Below are 25855 nucleotides of genomic sequence, written 5' to 3'. Positions count from 1 at the left end.
ATGAACTCTCATAGGAACCAAAGACCATCACAAACCTCACCACCTTTCACTCTAAGTGCAAGGCACATTTCTTTGACCTGGCTTTCTCTAACAAACAGGTTTGTGTGCGCATGTGTGTGTGTTATAAAAAATCAAAACAAAACACTCCCTACTCACACTTCTCCCCCCCCAGGGAGCAAATGAAAGAATAGACATGTGACAGGTATTAGTCACATAGTTTAATGCATGATTGGAAGCAGGGGCGGCTCCAAGTGCAGCAGGGGGCGGCGTGCCTGCGGGAGGTCCGCCGGTCCCGCGGTTTCGGCGGCAATTCGGCGGCGGGTACACCGAAGGCGCGGTACCGGCGGACCTCCTGCAGGAGCGCCACCAAATCCGCGTTACCAGCGGACCTCCCGCAGGCATGCCACCGAAAACTGCCTCACTGCCGTGCTTGGGGCAGCAAAATACATAGAGCCACCCCTGATTGGAAGGCACTTACATATTATAGTAATGAACACATCATAAAAACCTCTATTGAACAGAGTAGAATATTGCATTAGAAATGTTCTGTTCATTGAGCTTTGGGTACTTCTGCACTAGCCAGAGGAGGCTGTGTTATTTAGATTACTTTGCAGGTCATCACAAAACTCCAATTTGCATTAGTTGTAGAGCAGTGATTACATCTATTAGAGAATATAGTGTATCTCTTTGCCAACATGGCTGTGTGTTTTTGGGTTTGGTTTGGTTTGGTTTTCACTTTCCTCTAAAGCATCAGAGATGGGCCACAGCAGGAGGTGGGATACTGGATGGGATAGACCAGAGCAGGGAATCCTCTCTCAGATGCCTGGCTGCTGTGTCTTGCTCACATGTGCAAGGTCAAACTGATCCCTGGTTGGGGGTTGGGAAGCAATTTTCCCCCAGGTCAGATCAGCAGGGACTTGGGGGATTTGACCATTCTCTGCAGCCTGGGCTATGGATCGCCTGCTAGGATCATCGGGGCATATCTCAGCTAATCAATTCCCTGCCATTGCAGGAGCCTCTGGCATTACTGGCACCTTGGTCTCTCCTGTTCTCTGCTGGGACACACAGTCGCTTAGTCTTATGAGGACTGAAATGCTTTGGTCTCCCTAAAGTCACAGGGCTCAACATAGGGGTATCTGGGTGAAATGTAATGGCTTGCAATATAAAGGAGGTCAGACTAGATGATCTAATGGCCCCTTCTGACTTTAAACTCTATGAAACTGCTTCTCCATGGAGCTGATAAGACGTGGAGTTTGAATTTATTCTCAGGACACTTTATTGTGCAATGATACAGGCTCTGTGACTTGGCTACAGAGAAGCTTGTGGTTTGATGGCCAAAACAACTGGAATAAATATGAAAAACTGTGATTCTCATCCCAGTGCTGAGTTGCCCACAGTTGCTTTCTCCACATGGCTACACAGAGGACTGAGGACAGGCCTGGGAAATGGTAGAGCCTGGCCAACCCACAGGTCACAATCCCCAGGTTGAAGGAAGAGGACACAGAAGACAGTGGCTGCTGCTACAAGCAGTAGGCAGTAATACAGCCATAACCTGGTTTAGCATTTCCTGCATGACAGATTTGGGGAAAAGTTCCCTATTTGCTTGGGCTCTATGATGGGGAAACCAAGATTGTATTAACAAACAGTTAAGGCCCAATTCAGTGTCTTTCAATGCCAGTGGAAGTCCCTGACATTCTCAATGGAAGGTTCGTTATTAGCATTATTGTATGTGTGTGTGTTTTACTGGATTATACCATTTACATTTTTCTAAATACTCTTGAAATTGCTCCTAGTACATTCTTGCTGTAAGGTAAGTAGTTATCTCCCCAGTCAGCAGTTAGCTGAGCTCAGATGGAATGCCACGTTTGCAGTTCTTGTTACACTTTTCAATACTGCATATACTCACGTAGAACAGCATTTATATAGATCTTACTAAAGTTATCTCCTGCCCTTAAAAAAAGAGTGAATATGACACATTGCCATGAATGGCTCTCTTTGGTTTTATCACCTTTATATAATAGTTTACCTTGTTGTTATAAATATAAATTACTTTCACCATCTCCTGCAGAGACCCGAGAGAGCAGCTGGATTGGTATTTACAATCCCAGAATAGCAAACTCAGAGAGAGACTGCAAGGACACATGGAGAAAATGAAGCAGAAAGCACTCAACAAAACCCTCATTCTAGAATAAGCTAGTTCACAAATTCCACAACTCAGTTGCTACTGTGGGGCGGAGATACAGCTCATTATTGCTGGTTCGGGACTTCTGTATCTGTGCAGAACAGGTATGAATAATTATATTCAACAAGCAACAGATTCCTGTGTAGGCCCAAGCACCCTCTAGTATAATCTCGGCTATCGCCCTTACTGTATATATTGTATATGAGCTTAATGATGTCTCTGTGAGGGATTCCTGCCCTACATGCTCATTCATTGTACACTGGGGTTAAGTGCTGGAAAAATACCCCAGCACATAGATATTTTGTAGTTTTATATACAACTTTTCCCCTCACCTATTTAATGAAGTCTCTTTCCTCTGCCACTAAGTACTGTTATATGCATTTTGTCTGAGAGTGTGTGCTGCTTTCAAATAAAATGTAAAAAATCAACATGAAGAAATTGTTTGGATTTCATTAGTTTTGGTATTGTTTGGCTATAGACTTTGCACACATGCTAGAATAAATGCCGTAGCTAAATTGCAATACAGCCCAGTGGCCTGTCCAGGAGTTGTTGCAGGTGGATCACTGAGGACTGGTCGACACTGGGAATTTACATCAACCTAGCTACACCGCTCAGGGGTGTGACAAATCTACACCCTGAGGGATGTAGCTATGCCAACCTACCCACTGGTGTAGACAGTGCTAGGTTAATGGAAGAATTCTTCTGTCGATTTAGCCACTGCCTCTGAGGCCATGTCTACACTACCACTTATGTCAGCAAAAGTTATGTCACTCGGGGGTGTGAAAAAACACGCCTCTGAGTGACATACAGTAGAACTTCAGAGTTACGGACACTTTGGGAATGGAGGTTGTCCGTAACTCTGAACAAAACACAGGTCCGGCTCCAGCAGTTCACACTCCAGGCCAGGTTCCAGAGGCACCTAGGCAGTTTCCTTGCAGGCAGCTTCTAAGCTTGTCCCCCTTCCAACCAGGGTGGTGGTGATGAAAACAGCACATCCCCCTCACAGCAGGGGGATGTCTGTGAAAACAGGGCTCCCCACCCCTGGCTAGGGAAGGGTGGATGGCTTACAGGAAAGCAGCGCAGACCCCAGTGCCGCTCCTGCTCTGGCTGCCTTGGGCTGGCAGTGGGGGCTCACAGCTTTGCCTGCGAATCTCAGCATCTTCAACTCCTACTGGAAGTGGGTGCCCCGCGCATGGGGGTGGGGGTAAGGAAAAGGGTGGGGACAGGCAGCCCAGATGTGCCTACCTTTAAGATGCAATAGAGGCACAATACAGTATTTGCTTTTTGTTGTTGTTTGCTGCTGCCTGATCGGTTACTTTGTTTCACATGGTGTCCGGTTGACCTGTGAGACTGTAATTCTGGTGTTCGTATCTTTGAGGTTCTACTGTAAGTTTCACTGGCACAAGCGGTAGCGTGCAGAGCCTTATGTCAGAGGGAGAGCCTCTCCTGCCAACAGAGCTACCGCCATTCGTGGAGATGCTTTTATTATGTCAACGGGAGAGCTCTCTCCCTTCAGCATAGAGCGGCTACACGAGCGATCTTACAGTGGCGCAACTGTATCAGTACAGCTGTGTCACCATAAGCTCACTCATGTAGACATGGCCTCAGGGAGGTGGATCACCTACAGTGACAGGAGAACCCCTCCCATTGCGGTAGTGTGTGTCTACACTGAAGCGCTACAGCAGCACAGCTGCAGCTGTGTGCTGTAGCATTTTAAGTGTAGACATACCCTGACTCTTAACCTTCACCCTAAGCTGTTCGCTCAAACTTTGTACTGGGAGGGGTGAATTAAGTTATCCACAAAGAAATAACATGCAAGCCGGTCCCTATGACAGGGCAGTCTGCCCCTTTGATATCTGGGGGAAGGAGGGGAGACAGGGAGCAGCCCAGCAGATAGGTGCTGGGAATCAGCTGACATAGATGATCAGCACCTCATGATTTGCCCACACTCTCACCTGGACATCAGAAAGGTGAACTCAGCTCCCTGAAAGGAGGGGAAAACCAGAAGAGACGAGAGAGGGTACTCTCTGGTAACCAGAGCAGGAGTCTGCCAGCCGCCTGCCCACCCCCTTCCTGTGAAGCCCCTGGTTTCAGAAAGGTCCCTACCCAGTGCAAACCCCAGTGACATTGTTTGTGTTTCTTGTTGTGCACTTTTCTTTCTTTGTGAAGACAATAAACAGAGCCCTGAAGAAAGGGACAGAAACCTACCCTGGGTGCGGCCCACTATCTATCCCCAGCTGGTGACTGGAGCCACCTGTGTACAGTCCCCTCCAGAATCCAGCAGTCAGGGAGTTAACTCCTTGCTCAAGTGTCATGCAGGTGGAATAGATTGTGGGGTAATGAGAGAGCTTCTGAGGGAGGGGAAAGTTGATGGTGAACAGGGCTTATTGACTAAAGAGAAAGGGAGATAGGAAGCAGCCACAGGAACTCCGTGACAGGTTAGATGGGGGCTGGCTTTGCAGTAGGTTAAGTAGTGCTTGTTTATTCTCTCGTTTGTGGTATATTCAAGTTAAAGCTCGTCTCATGTAAGTTTATGACCAGCATTGAGAGAAAATCTCTCTGTGCTGCCTGACTGGGCCTCTTAGAAGAGCTCCTTCACCCAGTGTGTCCCCAAAAGAAAGTGTGCTCCAAGGTATTACCAAACACACACATCCTTGCTTAAACTTTGGGAAGGTAACTAAGGGAGGAGTTATCCTAGGGGGAAGTTTTAAGTATAGTGCCCCCTTACCTGAGATGCATATAACTTTTTTCCTAGTGCCAAGCAGCTGGTATAAAGCGGTTCTTTGTCGTGGGCAAGTAGTATGTTGGCATGTTTGTTTGGTTTATCCAGGGAGAGCTGGTTATCCAGTTGGAAGAAGAGTCTGAGCTACCTAAAGCTGAAAGTAAAAAGCGCGACTCCTATGTGCTGTGAACCTGTAAGGTAATGAAATGCTGCAATGCACACTGCCGGTTAGGATTGCATGCCAGAAATACTTACTCAACATGCTGTCCCTTAGAAAGCAAATTAGATTCAGAGAGAACAGACAAATGCTGACAGACCAAAAAGCCCGAGGCGCTAGGAGTGGTGCAACCAGGGAGTCTGTTTTCTCCTCTATGTGTCAGACAGCTACAGCAAGTCCTAGCCCCGTATTTCTTTGCTGTCTCAGAGAGGCAAGTAGGACGGTATGTTTCTGCTAGCTGCCTGGTCACAGTTGCCAACAAGGCAAATCTGGACAGTTGCAAAGTACTGGGTTTCTGTAGAGTCTCTTATTACAGTGCGTGTTTCGATATGGGAGGTACATGCTGCTTCCTTTTTCTATTGAAGAAAATCAGGCATGTTTGCAACAGGCCTAGTGGGACTTGTCTCTTTAACACTCTAATTTGCAGGGACATACATGACACCTGGGTTCAATTCCTGACCCCCATTAGAAGGATTGATGCTAGACTGTGGCAGCACAAAGCAGCCAAGTTTCTGCTTATAGTGGTGGTGGAGGAAGGGGTCAGAAAGTGGGTGGGGAAAGGGATGTTGCCAGGGCAGCCAGAGAATGTGTTGATAAAACAGCTCTCATCAGAGCGCTGTTCCTAGAAGTGCAGTTGCTATGCAATCGTGGTGGTAATTACAGCTGCACCCCAACTGGCAGAACCCCAGAATCACCCATTAGGTCTTCAAAGCGATGCACCTTGCTTCTGCGTTTTAGGGTTTGTAGGGCCAGGGATCAGCATGCAGAGAGGAGGTGCTTTGCTTCCATAGCCCCCAGGGACAACTCCAGCAACCGCTGCAGAGAGGTGGTCTAGCAGCCAGACCTTTTATCCCCACAGCCTGAAGGTGTGGAGCTGACTCTGTATCACCCAGGATGACCCCTTGTGCAGGAGGGGGCATTAGGTCAGCTAATGTCCCCTTTGTGCCCCCAGGAATCCGACTCTCCTTTCTGCAATATAGCAGATTCTTCAGTTATAGGAAGTTTGTGTTTCTGCAACACACCACAGTTGGGCAAACTGACTGGCCACATCTTTGGAATCTAACTCACAATGGTTGCCAAACATTTGCTTCCGCTGCTCCGTCTGACTACTTCAAAGTACTTTGGGATACCTGGATTATGGAAGTCACTAGGTATATAATTCCAAATTCTATTCTGTATCCTACTACCACATGAATGTTGGTTTTGCTTATCCTACATCAGTTAAAAAAGTACTCACAATTGGAGCTGGTTGGGGAATTTTTCAACTTCTTTTATAGGAAAATGCTGATTATACTAAAAGGCTTTGGTTTTGACCAATGTATCAGTTTCAATTAAACTTTTTTTCCAGAGACCCACCCCACACTAGCTCAGTGATTAGGACACTTGGAATGTGGTAGACACCCAAGTTCAAATCCTTGCTCTGCCTGGGCTGGTCTACACTGGGGGGTGGGGGTCGATCTAAGATACGCAACTTCAGCTACGTGAATAATGTAGCTGAAGTCGAAGTAGCTTAGATCGATTTACCTTGGGTCCACATGGCGTGGGATCGACAGCTGCGGCTCCCCCATCGACTCCGCTACCGCCGCTCGCTCCGGTGGAGTTCCGGAGTCGACGGGGAGCGTGTGCGGGGCTCAATATACTGCATCTTAATGAGACGCGATATAGCGATCCCCGATAAATCAATCGCTACCCGCTGATACGGTGGGTAGTCTGGATGTACCCCCTGATTCAGAACTAGGTTGTGTGAGCAGGGCCGGCTCCAGGTACCAGCATTCCAAGCAGGTGCTTGGGGCGGCAATCTGCAAGGGGCAGCAGTCTATGTGTTTTTGCCGCTCCAAGCAGCACGCTGAATTGCTGCTGTCGCAGAAACAGGCGTGCTGCCCTAACGGCACATGGACTGCCCCCACCATCCGCGGCGGCAATTTGGCGTGCTGCTTGGGGCGGCAAAAACAGTAGAGCCGGCCCTGTGTGGGAGACCTGGGTTAGTACCCTAACCATTAGGTATTGGCAAGGGGGTTGATTCTCACACTCTTTTTTTTGTTTGTTTGTTTGTTTGTTTTGTTTTTTGGGGGGGTTTTGCACCAGATTTGGAAAGATTTTGGTTTTGTCCCAGTGTGGAACAGGAAACACTTTTGAAATCTCAAATTTTTTCATGAAATGGGGAACCCATTTTCCCCATAGCTCTACTCATAACAGGGATAGAAGGGACTTACTCCCTGTGTTCTTCCTTAATTGTATTCTATGCATCCCCTGCCTTAGCTCATGTGTTGTACATTTGCCTAAAAACTTGAAACTTGCCTAAAGAATAAGTGCTTCCTGAAGTGTCAGACACTAAATGCAGAAGTTTTCTGGCATGCACAGAACAGTTATTTCTATGATTAAACATTATTTTTGTAAATAAGCTAGTAGCACTTTTTAAAACAATATCTCTCAAAAACAACAAGTGTATTAGTTTCCCTAGGAGAGGCCACTTAAGTCGCCTACTGGAGAAGCACAGATTCCTTTTAGAAATGGGATATAAACAGCAAGACGTCAAAAACAAACCAATAGTTATTTACAGTGTTCTATGTCTTGTCTGGAAGATTGGAGGATTATAGGAAACTAAGGAGTAAAAGGAGAAAAGATTTGGGGCTAATGTTGGCCAGTGCATTAAAATATTCCTATAACAACTAGCTAGAGTAGGATGTATGATTTACAGTGTACTAAATCTGAGTGCCAATTTTAGTTTGAATCAATTTTGTACAGCTATTTACTATTAAGAACGGACACATTTTTTAAAAATGTACTGTGTCTCTAAGGGACTGTCTAATACTTGCTAATAAATGCTCAAAGGTTTTGTAGGCTCCTCTAGTGTGACGCAGCTAGTCAGGATCTGGACCTTAATATTTTTACTGGACTTAAAAGGGTGTATGTCTGTTTGGGATGTCAACTTTGAGTCAAGGAAGACAGAAGGAAAACAGTTTCTGGATTCCTTTCTCCTGAGCATGTTTCAACTTTTTTTAAAAAAGTTTTAAAAAGCATGAACACAAGTTTGTATTTTAATGTTAGCATATGATCTTTCGAGCATAAGGAAAGAGAGAAGTTCAGAAATGACGTTTGTAAACAATTAATGGTTTTGCTGTATTTGCCCTGCCTGAATCCAAGATGGTAGCCAAGACTCCATTTCACTTCTAGGATCCTACCAGCATCCAAGACCTGATTCTAGTTATCTTAAGAAAAAGCAGACTTTACTGATGCATAATAGAAAGAAAATCATGAAAGATTTCCCAAAGGTTCATATTTGACCACCAAAGAACAAGCCTACACTCCCAACTTTAAAAAAAAAAAAGGGGGCGGAGGGAGGTGGAGGAGAATCCAGGGAACTACAGACCAGTCAGCCTCACCTCAGTCCCTGGAAAAATTATGGAGCGGGTCCTCAAGGAATCCATTTCGAAGCACTTGGAGGAGAGGAAGGTGATCAGGAACAGTCAACATGGATTCACCAAGGGGAAGTCATGCCTGACCAACGTGATTGCCTTCTATGATGAGATAACTGGCTCTGTGGATATGGGGAAAGCGGTGGACATGATATACCTTGGCTTTAGCAAAGCTTTAGATATGGTCTCCCAGCAAGCTTAAAAAAAGTATGAACTGGATGAATAGACTATAAGGTAGATAGAAAGCTGGCTAGATCGTCGGGCTCAACGGGTAGTGATCAACGGCTCCATGTCTAGTTGGCAGCCGGTATCAAGCGGAGTGCCCCAGGGGTCGGTCCTGGGCTGATTTTGTTCAACATCTTCATTAATGATGTAGATGATGGGATGGATTGCACCCTCAGCAAGCTCATGGATGACACTAAGCTGGGAGGAGTGGTAGATATGCTGGAGGGTAGGAATAGGATCCAGAGTGACCTAGACAAATTGGAGGGTTGGGCCAAAATAAATCTGATGAAGTTCAACAAGGACAAGTGCAGAGTCCTGCACTTAGGACAGAAGAATCTCATGCACTGCTACAGGCTGGGGACTGGTTAAGCAGCTGTTCTGCAGAAAAGGACCTGGGGATTACAGTGGATGAGAAGCGGGATATGAGTCAACATTGTGCCCTTGTTGCCAAGAAGGCTAACATCATATTGGGTTGCATTAGTAGGAGCATTATATATATATATATATATATATATATATATATATATATATATAAATGGCAATATCCTATCTCCTAGAACCGGAAAGGACCTTGAAAGGTCATTGAGTCCAGCCCCCTGCCTTCACTAGCAGGACCAAGAACTGATTTTGCCCCAGATCCCTAAGTGGCCCCCTCAAGGATTGAGCTCACAACCCTGGATTTAGCAGGCCAATGCTCAAACCACTGAGCTATCCCTCCCCTCTATTTGGCACTGGTGAGGCCACATCTGAAGTATTGCGTCCAGTTTTGGGCCCCCCACTACAGAAAGGATGTGGACAAATTGGAGAGAGTCCAGCAGAGGGCAACAAAAATGATTAGGGGGCTGGAGCACATGATTTATGAGGAGAGGCTGAGGGAACTGGGCTTATTTAGTGTGCAGAAAAAAAGAGTGAGGGGGGATTTGATAGCAGCCTTCAACTACCTGAAGGGGGGTTCCAAAGAGGATGGAGCTCGGCTGTTCTCAATGGTGGTAGATGACAGAACAAGGAGCAATGGTCTCAAGTTGCAGTGGTGGTCTAGGTTGGATAGTAGGAAAAATTATTTCACTAGGAGGGTGGTGAAGCACTGGAATGGGTTACCTAGGGAGGTGGTGGAATCTCCATCCTTAAAGGTTTTTAAGGCCTGGCTTGACAAAGCCCTGCCTGGGATGATTTAGTTGTGGGTTGGTCCTGCTTTGAGCAGGGGATTGGACTAGATGACCTGCTGAGGTCTCTTCCAACCCTAATCTTCTATGATTCTAAAAGGGATGACCAAAATCTAGCAGAGGAAAACCTCAGTGTTAAAGGGAAGTATTTGTAAATATCCAAAGAGTGACTTTTTAAATGTTGCCTGCCTCCTTTTCTCCATTTAGGCCATTAAAAATTAGCAGCTGCTGCTAAGTTTCTTCTCATTTCTACACCCATGTACTTTTAACAGGACTAACTCCATTATAACATTTTTTTGTTGTCCAAGAATCTATATCAGTGCCACTTAAAATGTAACTTAGATCATCCAAGCACTGGCCATAAAAATATGCATTTACACTCTCTGCCAAGAACACTATTAAGGTGTGGGTTTTTTTTAAATATGGTTTCCTTGCCCTAATATCCCTTTTAAAAAAGTATCAGGGGGTAGCCGTGTTAGTCTGTATCCACAAAAACAACGAGTCCAGTGGTACCTTAAAGACTAAGAGATTTATTTGGGCATAAGCTCTCATGGGTTTAAAATAGGGTGACCAGACAGCAAGTGTGAAAAATCGGGATAGGGGGTCGGGGGATAATAGGCGCCTATATAAGAAAAAGCCCCAAATATTGGGATTGTCCCTATAAAATCGGGACATCTGGTCACCCTAGTTTAAAAACCCACTTCTTCATGGATCTGAAGAAGTGGGTTTTTTACCCACGAAAGTTTATGCCCAAATAAATCTGTTAGTCTTTAAGGTGCCACCGGACTCCTTGTTCTTTTAAAAAAGATAACTTCAGAGTTCTTGTAGGGAAACTTGTAGTTGCTTTCCAGACTAGCCCTATAATACTATGTGTGTATTTAACACATGGTTTGCTCCCTAAAGAGAGAGAGAGAGAGAATGACCATATAGGCAAATACTTCAATACACTGTTTATTTAGGCTAAACTCCCACTGACTTCCATGGGGCAGGAGCATGTAAATTGATATGCAGGATGTGGTAAATTTGTGCTGTTGGAGAAAAGTCAATCCGCCTCTTCCTCCCTTACTTTGAAAAGGATTAATTGGCTAAACTATTATTTATCTACCTTATATTGGTAAAGTAAGATGTATTCATCTTACCTAGCAAATGCCTGTCTCGTTAGCTGAGCTAATATATATTGAAATTCTGAATCATGCTTTCACTTACCCCTGTGATTACCTAAAATATGAGCATTGAAAAACTAAATTAGGTTAAATGTGCATGTTAAAAATTAGGAGACTGTTAATGTTTTCATCTGCAAATCATCTTTGGGCTAGAATGCTAGATAATTTGGCATTAACATCACTTTTTGTTCATAAGGATAAGAAAAGCCATCAATCTCTTTAAATTGAATGACATTTTGTAGGGTTGCTGGGGAAAAACTGCAGCATGTGTCTGAGTTAAAAGAACTGTATGAAAATATATTTCAAACATAAGAAATCAGCATTTAAATGCACATGGTCAGGATTTTTTCATATACACTTGTGCAAATTTTTAAGCGATTTTCTGAATGCAAAATAATAACACTCAGCATTTGTATCTTCCAGCTGTTTTATAATCATTAATCTACTAACCCTCATGACAACATCTGGGGGCCACCAATCAGATCCCCATTTTGCAGCCCAAAATCTCAAAGGTGGGTGTCTGTACTTAGGCCCCTAACCCCATATTTAGACACCTAAATCAATGGCCTGATTTCCCCAGGCACTGAGAAGTAACAGCTTATGCGCTGAAGTCACCCAAGACCTTTAAAAAATCAGGTTTTTAAAAGGGGTGTGTAGATTGGAGAATGGGGGGCGGGGTCTTTTTTCCCTTCAGGGTGGCAGGGCTAGCTGCAGTTCTGTTTCTTCCCTGGTCTCTCAGAGTGCACCCTTCAGGTGTCAGGCCTCCTGCCTTCCCTTGTCCCGGAGGGTAGAATTCCACAATTCTCCCCCTCTTTTAAACCATGCCCTGGGTTACAGTGCGCTATGCCTGCTTACCTAGCAGCTGTAGTTCTTTCCTTCCCGAGCCTGTAATCAGGCTGCTCAGTAAACTAAACTAACCTATTGTTTGTTTTAACAATAGAAACAAATCATTTAGAGGATAAAGGATTTTAAAAACAACTGATGGTTGTTCCACAGTATAGGGCTGATAGCAGACTTTGCCATTAGCACTTAATTAAAGATCTACAGGGATGAAGCCCCTATCCTCCAAGAAAGGACAGATCCACAGATCCACGGCTCCTGTGTTTACATTGTGGACACATGCCTTCTTTCTCTACAAGGACCCAAACCAGACAGGGCTTAGTGTTTTGTATTGATTCTATTACATCAACAAAAAAAGTAGAGCTGGAAGGTAGAGCTTCGGCATAGATAGCCAGACAGATTTGGCAAGAATAACTTGCACTATTCAGCAACCGCAGAAGCTATTTGGTCACTAAGGCACTGTTAAGCAACACATATGCTGGCGTCTGGGAACTACATGAGTGCTCCAAATGTGAGATCAAATTCTTACAAACGTTCGGTGATTCTCTGTCACCGTCTTCAGGTGCTAGTGGCCCCAACAATAGAGACACTATATCAATGCCATGAAGCAATGCCTTCCTGTAAGGTATGCACTTGTCAGATACCCTCTCGCATCAGTATCATTCATGTTTGACAAAGGAGAGCTTTCAGATGCACCTTATGGGCTAGATTCTGCAAGGTGCTACAATGCTGAGCATCACTAGCTCCCGCTAACTTTAATGAGATTGCAGAATCAGGCCCTAAGGATTGTATCTCACCATTATTGGGCATCCTCTTTTTCACCGTCTGTGATGAGTTAGTTTTCTCTGCTGTGAGAAAAGCTTTTCAACTAGTTGCTAAGAGAGATTTTAATTACACAAGTTACTGATAATGGTGTCCTTTTTTAAATCAGCTGATTAAATTTGTAGCTAGGGCTTCAGAATTCTTAACCAAATTACACTTGCTTCAGCAATGAATTACCACCCTATTAAAATATAAAATGTCACCAGCTTGGTCTCTAATAGTCTGTGTGTTGCCTACAAATCAATAATAATTTACCTTTGCAATGATATTGGATGCATGTATCACTGAGTGAATTTTGAGTGCAGTGAGTGAAGAAGCAAAGGTTTAATTCACATTATTTTTAAAAGGATTGCCTACTGAATGGCCTGTGTATTGCTCTGAAAATGGACCTCATGCATCAGAACTGCTTTCAGCCATTATAACCAAGACTTTTGCTTCTGCTCTTCCATTGTGCTTGCTGTTCTGTCCTTGCAATTAGTGTAATGTTTGGACATACTTGTTGCTTCTGGCAACACCACAGGCATGGGTGTCATATAGAGTGATATGCCCAGCCACAGTGGGTAGGAACCATTTACATTCATATAGCACCCTTCATCTTGAATGATCTCAAAGCATTTTACAAACAATGGCCCCAATTTGGGATGGTACTTGGGGGCTTGTCTGCACAAGGAAATTGATCAGAACTCCAGGACAGCTATAGTCCAGAGCAGCTCCCCATGTGGACATTCTATTCAGGAACAAGAGTGGCTTTTATTCCAGACTAATTAATACACTTCAGAAGTAACAATCCACACAGGGAGCTAATCTGGAATAGTTGTACCAGTCAATTTTGCCATATAGACAAGCCCTCATTTAAAGCATATGAACGATCCCAGTGAAGTCCATGGAATCACTCATGTGAGGGGAGTGCTCAGGTGACTTGCTGCGTCAGGTAGATTCTGGGCTTACAGTGTGGGGCTGTCTCCCCCATAGTGGTTGTAACCCAGAAAGGTTTCTGAGTCTACTACTGGCTTACAGCTAACTGACCTGGGCCTCTTAAATCCAGAGGTTCAGTCCCCAACACCAATGACCCCCCCCTGGGGTGTCACATTACATATACTTGCACATGGAGGATCATGTCACTGGTAGCTGTTTGACAACACCTAGCGACATTGGAGAACAGTTACGGACATTCAACGCCACCCCTCCTTATTTGTCCACTCTTGTCTCTTCTTGCAGCTTCCTCCCCCTACTTTCCCCCACCTCTTCTGGTCTGCCAGTCTCACAGGACTTGTCTACCCATTTATCAACTTCTACCCAAGCTTCCCTGTGTGTTCTTCCACAATACCTTTTCTGCAAGGACTGTTCCCCCTGATCTGTTCAAAACACCACTGCTCTTTCAAATCCCTCTTCCAGACATCTCTCTGCAATCATGCCTAAGCAAAACAATCCATCAGTTGTTGATGGTTATGCAGGGAGCAAATGGGGATAGATGGCAACTCGCGTATCTCTAAACGATTGCAAACGTACATTAAAAGTGTAAATGCTTGTGCCCTTCTCCCCTCACCTATGTCACTTGTTTACTAAGATCGTAAGATCTAAAGGCAGGGACCAGAGGTGCAGGACAGACTCTCACATAAGAGGCACAACACAGAACTCACTGCCAAGTGGGAGGTGAGGCTAAGGTGACTTTAAGCTATGCTGGCTGTTCCAGCCTCCGGAGAGCCACCCCGCGTACTTAGGCAGCACCGGGGGGATAAGTTATACAGCCACAGCACTGCCAAGAATCTTCACAATGCTGCTTGCTGGGGCCTCACCCCTGACACGCCGTTCCTGCCCTCCGCCTCACCCCAGCACACCCCCAACCCTAGGGCTCCCAAGTGGGTCCTTGGCAGACAGCCTTATGAGGGGCTTCCGCAGCATCTGCGCCCAGGGAATTCTCTTCAACCCCTCCCCAAGGCTTTTAGGATCCCCTTACACCCAGCTGTCCCAATACCCACAACAGGCAGGGCCCCGCTACATCATTCTGGCCCGCTTACCCAGCATACCATGGCCAGAGCAGGCTGACTCATGTCTTCAGAAATGTCTGTAAAGCCGCTAGCATCATGTGACCCCACTCATGCGTGGCTGCCGTGGATGCTGTTGCATTACTACAAATGAATGGGACAGAACTAATTTCTGTAAAGCCATGGGACAGCCCTGTCTTGGCTAAGCTAAAGACTTTCTGGGCCATGGCATGAAAACGACTTGAAGCGATTTTCTACAGAGCTACGTTGTCACTCTCGCATTTATAGATGCACTCTAGGTGAGTGTCACATTTAAGAATACATTTCATATAAAACAAATGTGATTTGATGGTTGAGAATCCGACATTCCCCATCCTTAAAATCCACATGAACCCCAAAAAAAGACTCACATAAGGCCTTGTTTTGAGTGGGGCTTTGTCCTCTATTCAGCCATAGGAAGCCAGGCATTCGTGTAGCTGCATCAATGCAAACCCTTAGTGGGGGCAACAGGGAAAGCTGCTATTTGCATTGGTGGAGCTGCTCTTTGCTTGAATCCAGGATAAACTGCACTCCTGCAAATAGCAGTGTTACCAGGCCACTAGTGTAGGTACTGCAATAGCTGGAATTGGGGAAATCCCCCATCCAGACTTATGCTAGCCTGATGGGCCTTACACCCTTCAGTGGAGTTCAGCAAACTTTGACTATGTCTACACCAGCACTTTTCTCAGTATAACTCGTGTCACTCAAGGGTGTGGAAAACAACCACCACACCCCTGAGCGACACGAGTTACATCGACCAGAGCACTGGTGTGGACAGCGCTATGCTCCCTCGCCGACATTGGGGGTGGTTTAATTATGTCAATGGGCGAGCTTGCTCCTATTGGCATAGAGTGGCTACATAGGAGATTTTACAGCTGCATAGTGAAGTAGCTGCATCGGTACAGCTGTGCCGCTGTAAGGTCTCTAGTGTAGACGTCGCCTTTGTCTCTCTCAGACCAACAGGGAAAGGCAGATGCAGAGTTCAGAGCACCCAGCCTAGAATTCCCAGCCATTTACGTCTCAGGACTGTTAGATGAAGGGCCTCAGCGTCAGATCACGTCTTAACCTAATAAACGTCATTCGATATTATTTAAATATAAATTAATCCACACTGCTGACAAGCTTAAGCCGAAGCTAGTGCCTAGTGAGAGTTTAATTACAGACCAGCTCTTTATTTATGAGAGCAGGAAATGTTTAATCCAGCCAGGGCAGAATGCATTAGCACCGACAAACATTGGCTGATTTTCCTAGCCATAAGTTATATTTGTAGTGGATCCTGTATAAAACAGGAACAACTCCAACGCCTTTTCCAAAGCTTGCTTACTCCTCTGGCTTCCTTTCTGGATGAACTATGAAGCAGAGAATGATTGGTGCACTGAGGTTTTATTTCTTGCCCAAGCTTCTGAAGAATTGCAGATACTGACTTGCAATACTCCTAGCTTCAACCCCAGCACACCTTTAGGGCTGGTCCACACTAACCCCCCACTTCGAACTAAGATACGCAACTTCAGCTACGTGAATAACGTAGCTGAAGTCGAAGTATCTTAGTTCGAACTTACCGTGGGTCCACACGCGGCAGGCAGGCTCCCCCGTCGACTCCGCGTACTCCTCTCGCGGAGCAGGAGTACTGGCGTCGACGGTGAGCACTTCCGGGATCGATCCCAGAAGATCGATTGCTTACCGCCGGACCCGGAGGTAAGTATAGACGTACCCTTAGTGTTGCTAGTGAAAGCCAACACCTTATTCACCATCTACAGTAGCCTGTCTGATCTTAACAAAAACTTTCCTGACCTCCATACAATGCTTGCCATTAACTACGCACGGAGGCTACCTTATAAAGACCGTAACACATCCACAGTAGTCCACATAGTTAGCAAAGGCAATGCCACTGCCATGTACGTAGCTGTGAAGCTGAAGGGAGCTGTCATTCTGTGTACTGCTCCTTTAAATTTAGAGTCGTCTGCCTCCCCATTGCCAGGGCAGCTGCCAGTTTGTGTCAGTTCACATGCAGAATGTCAGAAGGAATCACTCACTATGTGCGTGCTCTCTCTCATTCCCATGGAACTTTACATACGTTCTTTCTTTAAGGCTGCCTTAAAATAAGTTGCAAACGTCACTGGCTTGGCCTATCCGTCACACAAACATGTTAAACTTTCATTGTTTCACCATTTCCCCCCACTCCCCAAAGTGTATGAACCTGATCATCAGGTGGCGTAAATCAGGCTAGCCGCATTGAAGTCAATGGAACTACACTGTCTTACACCAACAAGTTTTGGCCCTCTCATTTCAAGGAGTTGAGCAGCTTCAGCGACGGCAGGAAGGTGCAGTGACTCATAAACTGCTGTTGAGCATATGCGCTACATGATTTTCCACAGCATCACTCTGACCTTTCTCTCGGCCAGCTGGCTGACTCTGCTGAAAGAGCCACGCGCCTCCTAGCCGTGCAATAGCACAGTGCCTTATCAGGCACTTTCGGGCACTGCCTTTTGTTTCTCCGAGTTTACTGATGATTAATGAAGCTCAGACTGTTAAGCTCACTAGTTTAGGTGAACTTCTGTTTGTGTTGATACCAGTCAATAGCATAGAATTTCGCTTTCCCATGCTAAAAGGGGTGATGCAGGGGAAGGAAGGATGGCACTCGAGTAGGAGCCAGAAGTTCTAGATTGTAGTCCTAGCTCTTCCACAGACCACCTCTGCAATGTTGTACAAGACACTTAAGGCCCAGATGGGATGATCACACTTCATCGGGGCCATGATGTAGCAGTGGGCATGGTCGCTGGGTCCCCTTCCCTGTGGTCTTTTGAGCGCTAGATGAGGTCTTGCCTCGGTGCTGTGCAGTGTCCCCAGTTGGGAGATGGAGGAGAAGAAAGAGATTTGTATGATTTTAGTATTATGCTCCCCACAGTGTCAGAAGTTAAGACTGGGCCAGTTGGGGCTTTGTTTCATTGCCTACTGGCTTTTGAGCCTTAAGTCATCCAGGTCATGTTTTCTAACTTTTCTCTGCAACTATGAGAGCTAGAAACTTTATTTAAAGAGAAAGAAAGAAAGAAAGAAAGAAAGAAAGAAAGAAAGAAAGAAAGAAAGAAAGAAAGATTCTCACACACAATCACCTGACTCCAGGAGCTGGGACTTCAAGAAAAACACTGAATATCATGAGACTGACAGTAAAGTTGCTAGTTTTGGCATTCTGAAACTCCCCTGAAGTCAATGAAGCTGCACCAATTTACACCAGTTGAGGATCTGGCCTTGTATCTAGGGGGATTTTATTAAGTCACTGTAAAGCAGTGGTCCCCAAACTTTTTGTGGCCAGTAACACATTCATGTTTTCAGAAGAGTGTGGCGGGCGCCAACAATTTTTCAAGGCTTATTTTGTATGTGTACATTAAATAATATGAAAAACATCATATTTAATATTACATAATATATAAATCCATAAGATAAAAAAGGTAATTTTACATGTAAAAGGTATTAATTAAATTATTCAGCAATTACCCTTTCACCTTACCATGTGAATTTGCCCTTTTTTATCTACCTGTAAGAAAAATTAAGGAGTTTTTACAAAATAAATATCATAAACATTTGGTCCATTCTGCAGAGGCAGAGCGTTTGTTTGTTTTGTTTTGTTTTTGGCGGCAGTTCTGGCAGTGCAGAGAGAAGCCTGAGAGAAGCCGCGAGGACAGAGAACACTGGCGCCCGCAGCACTCTGTCCCCAACAGGTGCGGGGCCCTGGCTTCTCTCTCTGCTGGGCACTAGGCGGGCCCCGCGCCTGCCGGGAACAGAGAACACCGGCGCCTGTAGCCCTGGAGTTCTTTGTCCCCGGCAGGCGTGGAGCCGGAGGGCCGCAGCTGAAGCCGGAGAGAAGTCACGGCCCCGCGCCTGCCGGGGACAGAGAACACTGGCGCCCGCAGCCTGCAGCCCCGGAGTTCTCTTTGCCCGGCAGGCACGGGGCTGCAGCTTCTCTGCAGCCCTGGAGTTCTCTGTCCCTGGCAGGTGTGGGGCCGCAGCTCCTCTCCCATGCTGGGCACTGGGTGGGTGCACATAAATGCCCCGGCGGGCGCCATGGTGCCCGCGGGCACCACGTTGGGGACCACTGCTGTAAAGTCACCCTGGTCTTTCATTGCCATTTGGAGTCTCTTCCAGGGAGTTTTGGCTTTCATCCTTGAGTCTTCATAATCAGAAGAAGACCAGACGAGGGAACAACATGGCCTAGTTTGTTCATTGAGCATCTCTTTATGAGGGAGTAAAAGAAATAAACAGAGGAATGTATGTTAATGTTAGAGCTATTTTTCTGCCCTTTGCTATTGGAGACCCAAACATTGTGTCTATCTGAAGGAATTCCTGGCCACCTCCCTGATTTGGACTAGATTATCAGACTGGAGTTGTACACTCTGGAGACACGCAGTTGTGCTTAGCTACCCTTTGAATCATTATCCTGTCACATTTATTTGGAGTAATGTGTTTATATAGATAGGCAGATAAAGATGTTTAGGAAAGTTAGCTTTACAAAAGTGACACACACTGAATTTTCTGCTTACAATCTGGATTTTGTCTCTGATCCTGACCCTGCTGAAAACAATGGGAGTTTTGTCATTGACAGCGATGGAAGGGGGAAATCAACCCTTTTAGCATGTTGGCTCTGAGAGAGGGGCCCCAGCATTGAATCTCTCAAACACCCAGGGTTGTTTATATGCACTGACAGGAATCATCTCTACTCATCTATCACTCTTTTGGGTTTTAATAAACCCCAGCAAATCCCAAGGGAATGGACCATCAGAAATTTAGAACAGTCTTTGTAAGAATAACCACAAAGGCGGGCATGAGCAGGGCCCCCTCCTTCATTTCAGAGCCAGGGACAGGCATACAGCAACCCTATCCCATATGTCCTCCAACCCCCATGTGACACTGACAATATCCTGAGGAAACCTTTGGAATAAAGATAAACTCTGTTGAATTAGAGTTAGTAACTTTGGGGTACATGGCATTAAACATGCAGTTGTGTATGTGTTCTTGTGGCACGGTCTGTCCCTTCTCTAGTAGCGAGGGGGAATGCTCATGAACATCCTCCGTTATCAGCCTTTCAAGCCACCGCTCTGGAGGTATAAACGTACACTAGGGCTATGTCTACACTACGCCCCTTTCAGTGACACAGCAGTGCCGCTACAGCCATGCCACTAAAAGGCGCGCAGTGTAGCCGCTGTTTGTCGGCAGACAAAAAACTTCCAACCCCGCCCCTGAGCGGCTCTCCCACCGACAAAGCATTGTTCATGCTGGCGCTTTTCGTCAGTAAAATTTTTGTCATGGGGGGGCGGGGCAGTTTCACACCCTTGAACGACAAAAGTTTTACTGACGAAAGTCCAGTGTAGACAAAGCCTAGTCCAAACAGGATTCTCCAGAGCCCAACAGACAAAGAAGAGACTTTTGGATAATAGCTCGAGTTTAAACTGGCTCATAGCCTTCTTCGGGTACGTCTTCACTACCCGCCGTATCGGCGGGTAGCAATCAATTTATCTGGGATCGATTTATCGCGTCTCGTTAAGATGCGATATATCGATCCCCGAACGCGCTCACCGTCGACTCTGGAACTCCACCAGAGCGAGTGGCGGTAGCGCAGTCGACGGAGGAGCCGTGGCCGTCGATCCTGCTCCATCTGGACCCCAGGTAATTCGATACAATATACTTCGACTTCAGCTACGATATTCGCGTAGCTGAAGTTGCGTATCTTGGATCGATCTCCCCCCCTAGTGTAGACCAGCTACTAGACTCCACAGAGGGCCTTAGGGGAGGGTTGGAAGGACTGGGCCTGTGAGAATCCATGTTAGGGTGAACTCTGGTAAGCCCATTAGCATGCATAAAGGTTCTTTTATTGGTTTTAGTATGTTTTCCTCTGTAATGCTTTTTACCTTAAGAATAAAGTAGAAAGAACTGTGTTGGAATTTATATCTGTAGCAATCACTCTTATCAGTCTCTGAAGAAGCAGTAAGGAGGTCTGTTTAGGAAATGCACAGTGAAGGCCGGGAGCTGTGCAGCTTGGCCATGCCCTGGTCAGAAGGGAGAGAGAGACATGGGTCTCCAGCCAAGAGAGGCAACAGCTGGGAAGCTGAAAGCCTGAGCGTGGGTGTCCTTGCTGAACCACTGAGGGGAAGTTGCCCTGTATGGTGATACCCTACCTCCCACACACACGAGCCTAGAGAGAAATGTTTTATTTCAAGTGAAACATTCCACAAACTTTTTATAAATTGGAACAGAAGTTTAGTGAGTTTTACAGAATGGGCACTTACTGCCCCCCACCGATGTTGCAAAATGAGCAACGGGAGCTGGAGTGAAATGATTTTTCTGAATGTATTGCTATAGCTTTCACTTTTTAAATGCAAAACATATCTTTCACGGGGTAGGTATACACCTTGTCATGAGGTAGGTACACCCTGTCACGGGGTGTTGGGTCATGGGCGGGGGGGACAAAATGGGGATTTGAGGGCTCAAGTGGTCTAGTACCTCATGTCAACATGGCAGCCCTTCTACTCAGGGCAGCACAGCCAGGTGGCAAGAGTCTATAAAACTGTCCTTTGACAGTGGCAAGTGTAGCCACAGTAGGGGGACCTGGCCCCAACCTTCTCCACAGGGTCCTAAACCAGGGCCCAGAGGAGCCAGTACTTTTGTGATCAGTCTCAGTCGCTTGTTGCTACAGTCCCAAACCCTGAGTTGCTTCCTACCCTGACTTCCAGTGACAGCAATCTCACGGCCTTGGCAGTCAGTTAGGTGTCCACCAGGGTCTCAGCTAGGGTGACCAGACATCCCGATAAAATTGGGTCCATCCCGATTTTGAGCTGTTTGTCCCGATATTTTGTGCCACTGGTAGCACTCAGCTTTTTTTTTTTTTTTTTTTTTTTTTTTTGCTCGGCCGGCAGCACTCGGCTTCCCCCCCCCCCGCCCGGTGTCCCGATATTTTCTTCATCTCATCTGGTCACCCTCGTCTCAGCACAGCTGGCCTCCGTGGCCTGCTGGCACTCTGGCAGCTTCCCAGTAAGGAGCTGCAATACACATCTGGTCTCCTTCCTGGCAAATCAGCCCAGACTGAGCTGAGCTACTCCTTTTTTATACTCTGGTTCCAATCTGAGCATGCCCAGCAGGGCGAGGGGGCGTGGCTTCTTCAGCCCACAGAGTGTGGGTAACACCTGCGGAACCTGTCTCAATGTCAAGTAGTAGATCAGATCATTTCCTCACGTGAGAAAAGGTGTAATGGCCTCTGAGGGGGATTGAGCGCCAGGAATTCCTAGGTTCTATTCCAACTTTTACATAAAGTATTTTTATTTAATCAGTAATACATATTCCACTTGCCTGAGTTGAAACAGCTATAAGGCTGTTATCAGACCATAGCACAACCCCCAGTCTGTAGACCCGGGCTCTGAGACTCTCTGCCACTGGGTGTTTTGTTTGTTTGTTTTTGCAGTGTAGACATACCTATAGGATAGAGACAGTCCTTGCCCTGTAAGGCTCTTATGCAGTATTTTCCATTTGTGGCTGTCAAAGCACTTTACAAAGGAGGGTAAATAACATCTTCATTTTATAGATGGGGAGACAGAAGCCCAAAGATGGATTAAGTGACTCACCCAAGGTCACAGGAGGTCAGTAGCAGAGCCAAGAATATAACTCAGGTCTCCAAACTTCCAGTCCAGGGCCCTATACACCAGACTCCCATTTGAGGAAGTCGCTTTACCTCTGTTTGCAGGGCTGGCTCCAGGCACCAGCCTGGCAAGTAGGTGCCTGGGGTGGCCGCTCCGGAGGGGGGCGCCACGTCCAGGTATTTGGCAGCAATTCGGCAGACAGTCCCTCACTCCCGCTCGGAGCGAAGGACCTCCCGCCGAATTGCCGCCGCAGATCGAGATCGCGGCTTTTTTTTTTTTTGGCTGCTTGGGGTGGCCAAAACCCTGGAGCCGGCCCTGTCTATTTGTCTTAGTTTCTGAGACTGAAATGCAGTAACACCACCACCTCACGGGGGAGATGTGAAGCTTAACGATATACAAGTTGGTAATGCACTTAGGAGGCAAAAAGTGCTGGGTATTACTATTAAAGTAACCATTTACAGTTGCTATTCCAGAGTTTGGAGCCCAGTGCACATTGCTGTTATGGTGGATTTTATACATTAAATAATTAATTTAAAATAGATATTACCTGGGGCAAAGTTTCACTGGGATGGTGTGAGAGGAGAAGCAGGCTCTTCATAAAGTCCTGTTCACAAATGTTTCCCAAAAGTTCCTCAAAGGCAAAACAGTTTGATTTTGACAACATGCTGGTGGAACTAAAACGATATGAATAAATCTTGGCCCCTGTAGAGGACTGACGTGCCCTTGTTCAACCTCAAGCTATTGGGCTTTGTGCAAGAGTCACTGCATGAAATTCTATGGCTTGTGTGCTGCAAGATGTCTGACTTGATGGTCATAATAGTCTCTTCTGGCCTTTAAAATCTGTGAATTTATGAAATTCTCACAGTTACAGAATGCAAGTACGTTTGGGAAAATAATGTTCCAAATCCAGTTTTCGTCCACAAAAGGCTAAGAAATCCAGAAATAAATTTGGCAGTCCATCTCCTATTAAGATTAAATAAAATAATTATTTACATAGCACGTAGGCAGAACTACCGTCATTTTAAAGTAATTGTAATATTGGTTAACAATGGAAAAGCCCTGTACATGCCTGGGCTCTTGCATCTTTTTATTTTCACAAATATAAACATCTGCCTCTTTCCCACCTTGTTCCTTTAAATATTTGCCATGGTTTACCTATAATACCGCACCTACCAAATCAGGGCTTAGTCTAACAATGGGAATCTTCCACTGGTGTCAATGGGAGCTGGATCATGCTCTGACAGACTGTTCTTGCAAACTTCACAAGTAATCTGTACACAAGGGAACTGTTCCATTGAATTCACTGGGACATCCTGTAAGAGCAGGGCTTGTGGAAGAAGGCACAAATCACGTTTTAGTTGTATGAATGTATTTAATGATGAGCCTTGGTTTAGCCTTAATACACAGAGACCAGGTCCTCAGCTGGTGTAAATCAAAATAGCTCCATTGATTCTAATGGACTACGCTAGTTTACACCTGCAGAATTCCTGGCCCACTATATTTTCAGTCTCATCCACTATCTAAGCAGCATTGTTCTTCGTTACCTTCATTATGAGCTTAGAGCACTCAGGAATTTTAAGGAGCACTACGCTTTACAAATGTTTACCCTACCAATCTTTTTTAAAATATTATTTTCTACAGCAAAACCTCTGACCTTCATTTACATGAATAAATCCTAACACTTCACTATTGTAACGCCTGTAATTATGGTATGCCAACTCTGTTTGCAATAAGACTTCTGTAATGCCTCTTAGAAAGTTATTAGTCCTTTCTTGCTTTCTGCCCCATTGACTCTGAAGAGGTGATACTCTTCTGTTTTCCTTCAGAAAGGAAGACATGGCTATTTTTCAGCCCCTTTTACATACTTGTCAAGATCACTCAATAAATATCTGAAAATAAGTTATTTTCCACTCACTCTGGTTCAGCTAACCTAGCAGCAGCTGCACTGATTAGAAACAAAATGTAGAAATCATTTATAATTTTCCTCTCCGACATTAGCACCCTGTCACAGGTTCTCCACAAACCACAGGGGCCCCTTCTTGTGGGAATAGCTTCACCTGGTGTGATGCCCCTTTCTGCCTCTCAATCACATCGCATCTCCTCTCATGCACCAAGATCTGCAGTGCTTCCTCTTCGTAGCTTGGGGTGCTCCCTCTTCGTGGCTTGGCCCATCAGCCAGGTCACTATACTTTCCCCCTTCCAGGGTATCAAAGTATCACCGGACAATCTGTCTCAAGCAGCCGCAGCCTTCCATTCTACTGCCCAGACTGTGCCACTTCCCCAGTGGCTAGTAGGGGGACATGGGCCCACCCACTACTCTGGATACCAGCCAAGGGATCCTACAGCTAAGGTCTGCTCTGTCCCAAAACTTGCTGCTATTTCCCTGGGCTGCTTCCTGCTCTGTCTCTATTAGGCTTCCTTATCCACCACCCTTTCCTCCTTTCCCTCCCGAAGCCCCCAGAATAACTGCAGTCTTCCACAGCGCAGCCCCCTCCTATCATCACTGCCTGACCCTATACCAGCCCTGCCTGCTCCTGCCCAGCTGGGCTCCATCCTCAGTCAGTGCTTGCCTATCAAGCCTGTCTCTCCTTCAGGGTGCGGCCCATCCTCTGACCTAACTCCTTCTGAGCCACCTTAACCCTTTCCAGGCTAGTGTAAGGGGAATGCCCCGCCACACACCCATATATATGTGATATGCTCATTGTCTTTGATAATGCTGCACTTAACATAAACTGCATTACAGTGTATCAGATCCTGCTCACCTTACAGACAGTCAGTCCCATTGGGACTACTTACATTCGCAAAACCGTAGAATTTGGCCCTGTGTGGACTTTTGTGATGGCCTTACTTGCTGCTGCCATAATACATGCCCACTTAGGACCTAACCTGCATTCTGTTCACATGCACTTCAAATACCCACTCAAGGCGATGAGAGTCTGAGATGCACAGGGAAGGTAACAGGCTTTAACTTATCAGGTGAAAAAGGGATAGCTTAAGAACATTCTCCCATCCTGGAGAAATCCTATAGAATGTAATAGAAAATGATAAACTTTTTAGAAAATGTTTGGAACATCATGTGGAGTTAAATAGAGAGTTCCCTATGATAGAATTCTATAGGATTATGCAAAAACCTATTGAAAGTATATCATTCTCTGTTAAAACCCCTGAGGTTCAGCTCTTCCGCTGGCTTACTCAACAAAGATCCACCCATTTCAGCGTGGGGCTCTGCTGAGTTAGATCAATTGAGGATGTGGCCCAGAATTTTTAGTAGAATTTCTATGGATCTGTTAATTTCTATATGAACCAGTGGTCCCCAAACTGTGCGGCATGCCCCCCTAAGAGGGCATGGAGGAACATTTTGGGGGCACGCATTGGGGCCTGAGCCAGCCCGCATGGGGGGAAAGGGAAGGAGTGCCCCCTAGCCCAGTTCTGGCCCCAGCCACAGCTCCACTCCACCTC

At 45.9% G+C, this 25855-nt stretch overlaps 1 protein-coding gene across 3 annotated transcripts in view; it reads left to right on the top strand.

Annotated features, from left to right (window-relative positions):
- Positions 1–2620, top strand: part of CFAP221 (cilia and flagella associated protein 221) — a 33381-nt gene extending 30761 nt beyond the window's left edge. For all 3 annotated transcript variants that reach the window (XM_005279846.5, XM_005279845.5, XM_005279847.5), the window contains one exon: positions 2069–2620. In XM_005279846.5, the coding sequence (XP_005279903.2) occupies positions 2069–2192 (124 nt within the window). In that variant the 3' untranslated portion in view covers positions 2193–2620. The remainder of the gene's footprint in view (positions 1–2068) is intronic.
- The last annotated feature ends 23235 nt before the right edge of the window (positions 2621–25855 follow it).

This window comes from Chrysemys picta, chromosome 11, assembly GCF_011386835.1.
Source record: "Chrysemys picta bellii isolate R12L10 chromosome 11, ASM1138683v2, whole genome shotgun sequence".
Classification (NCBI taxonomy): Eukaryota; Metazoa; Chordata; order Testudines; family Emydidae; genus Chrysemys; species Chrysemys picta.
The sequence above is the reverse complement of the archived record's forward strand: the minus strand, read 5'-3'. Positions and strand labels throughout refer to the sequence as shown.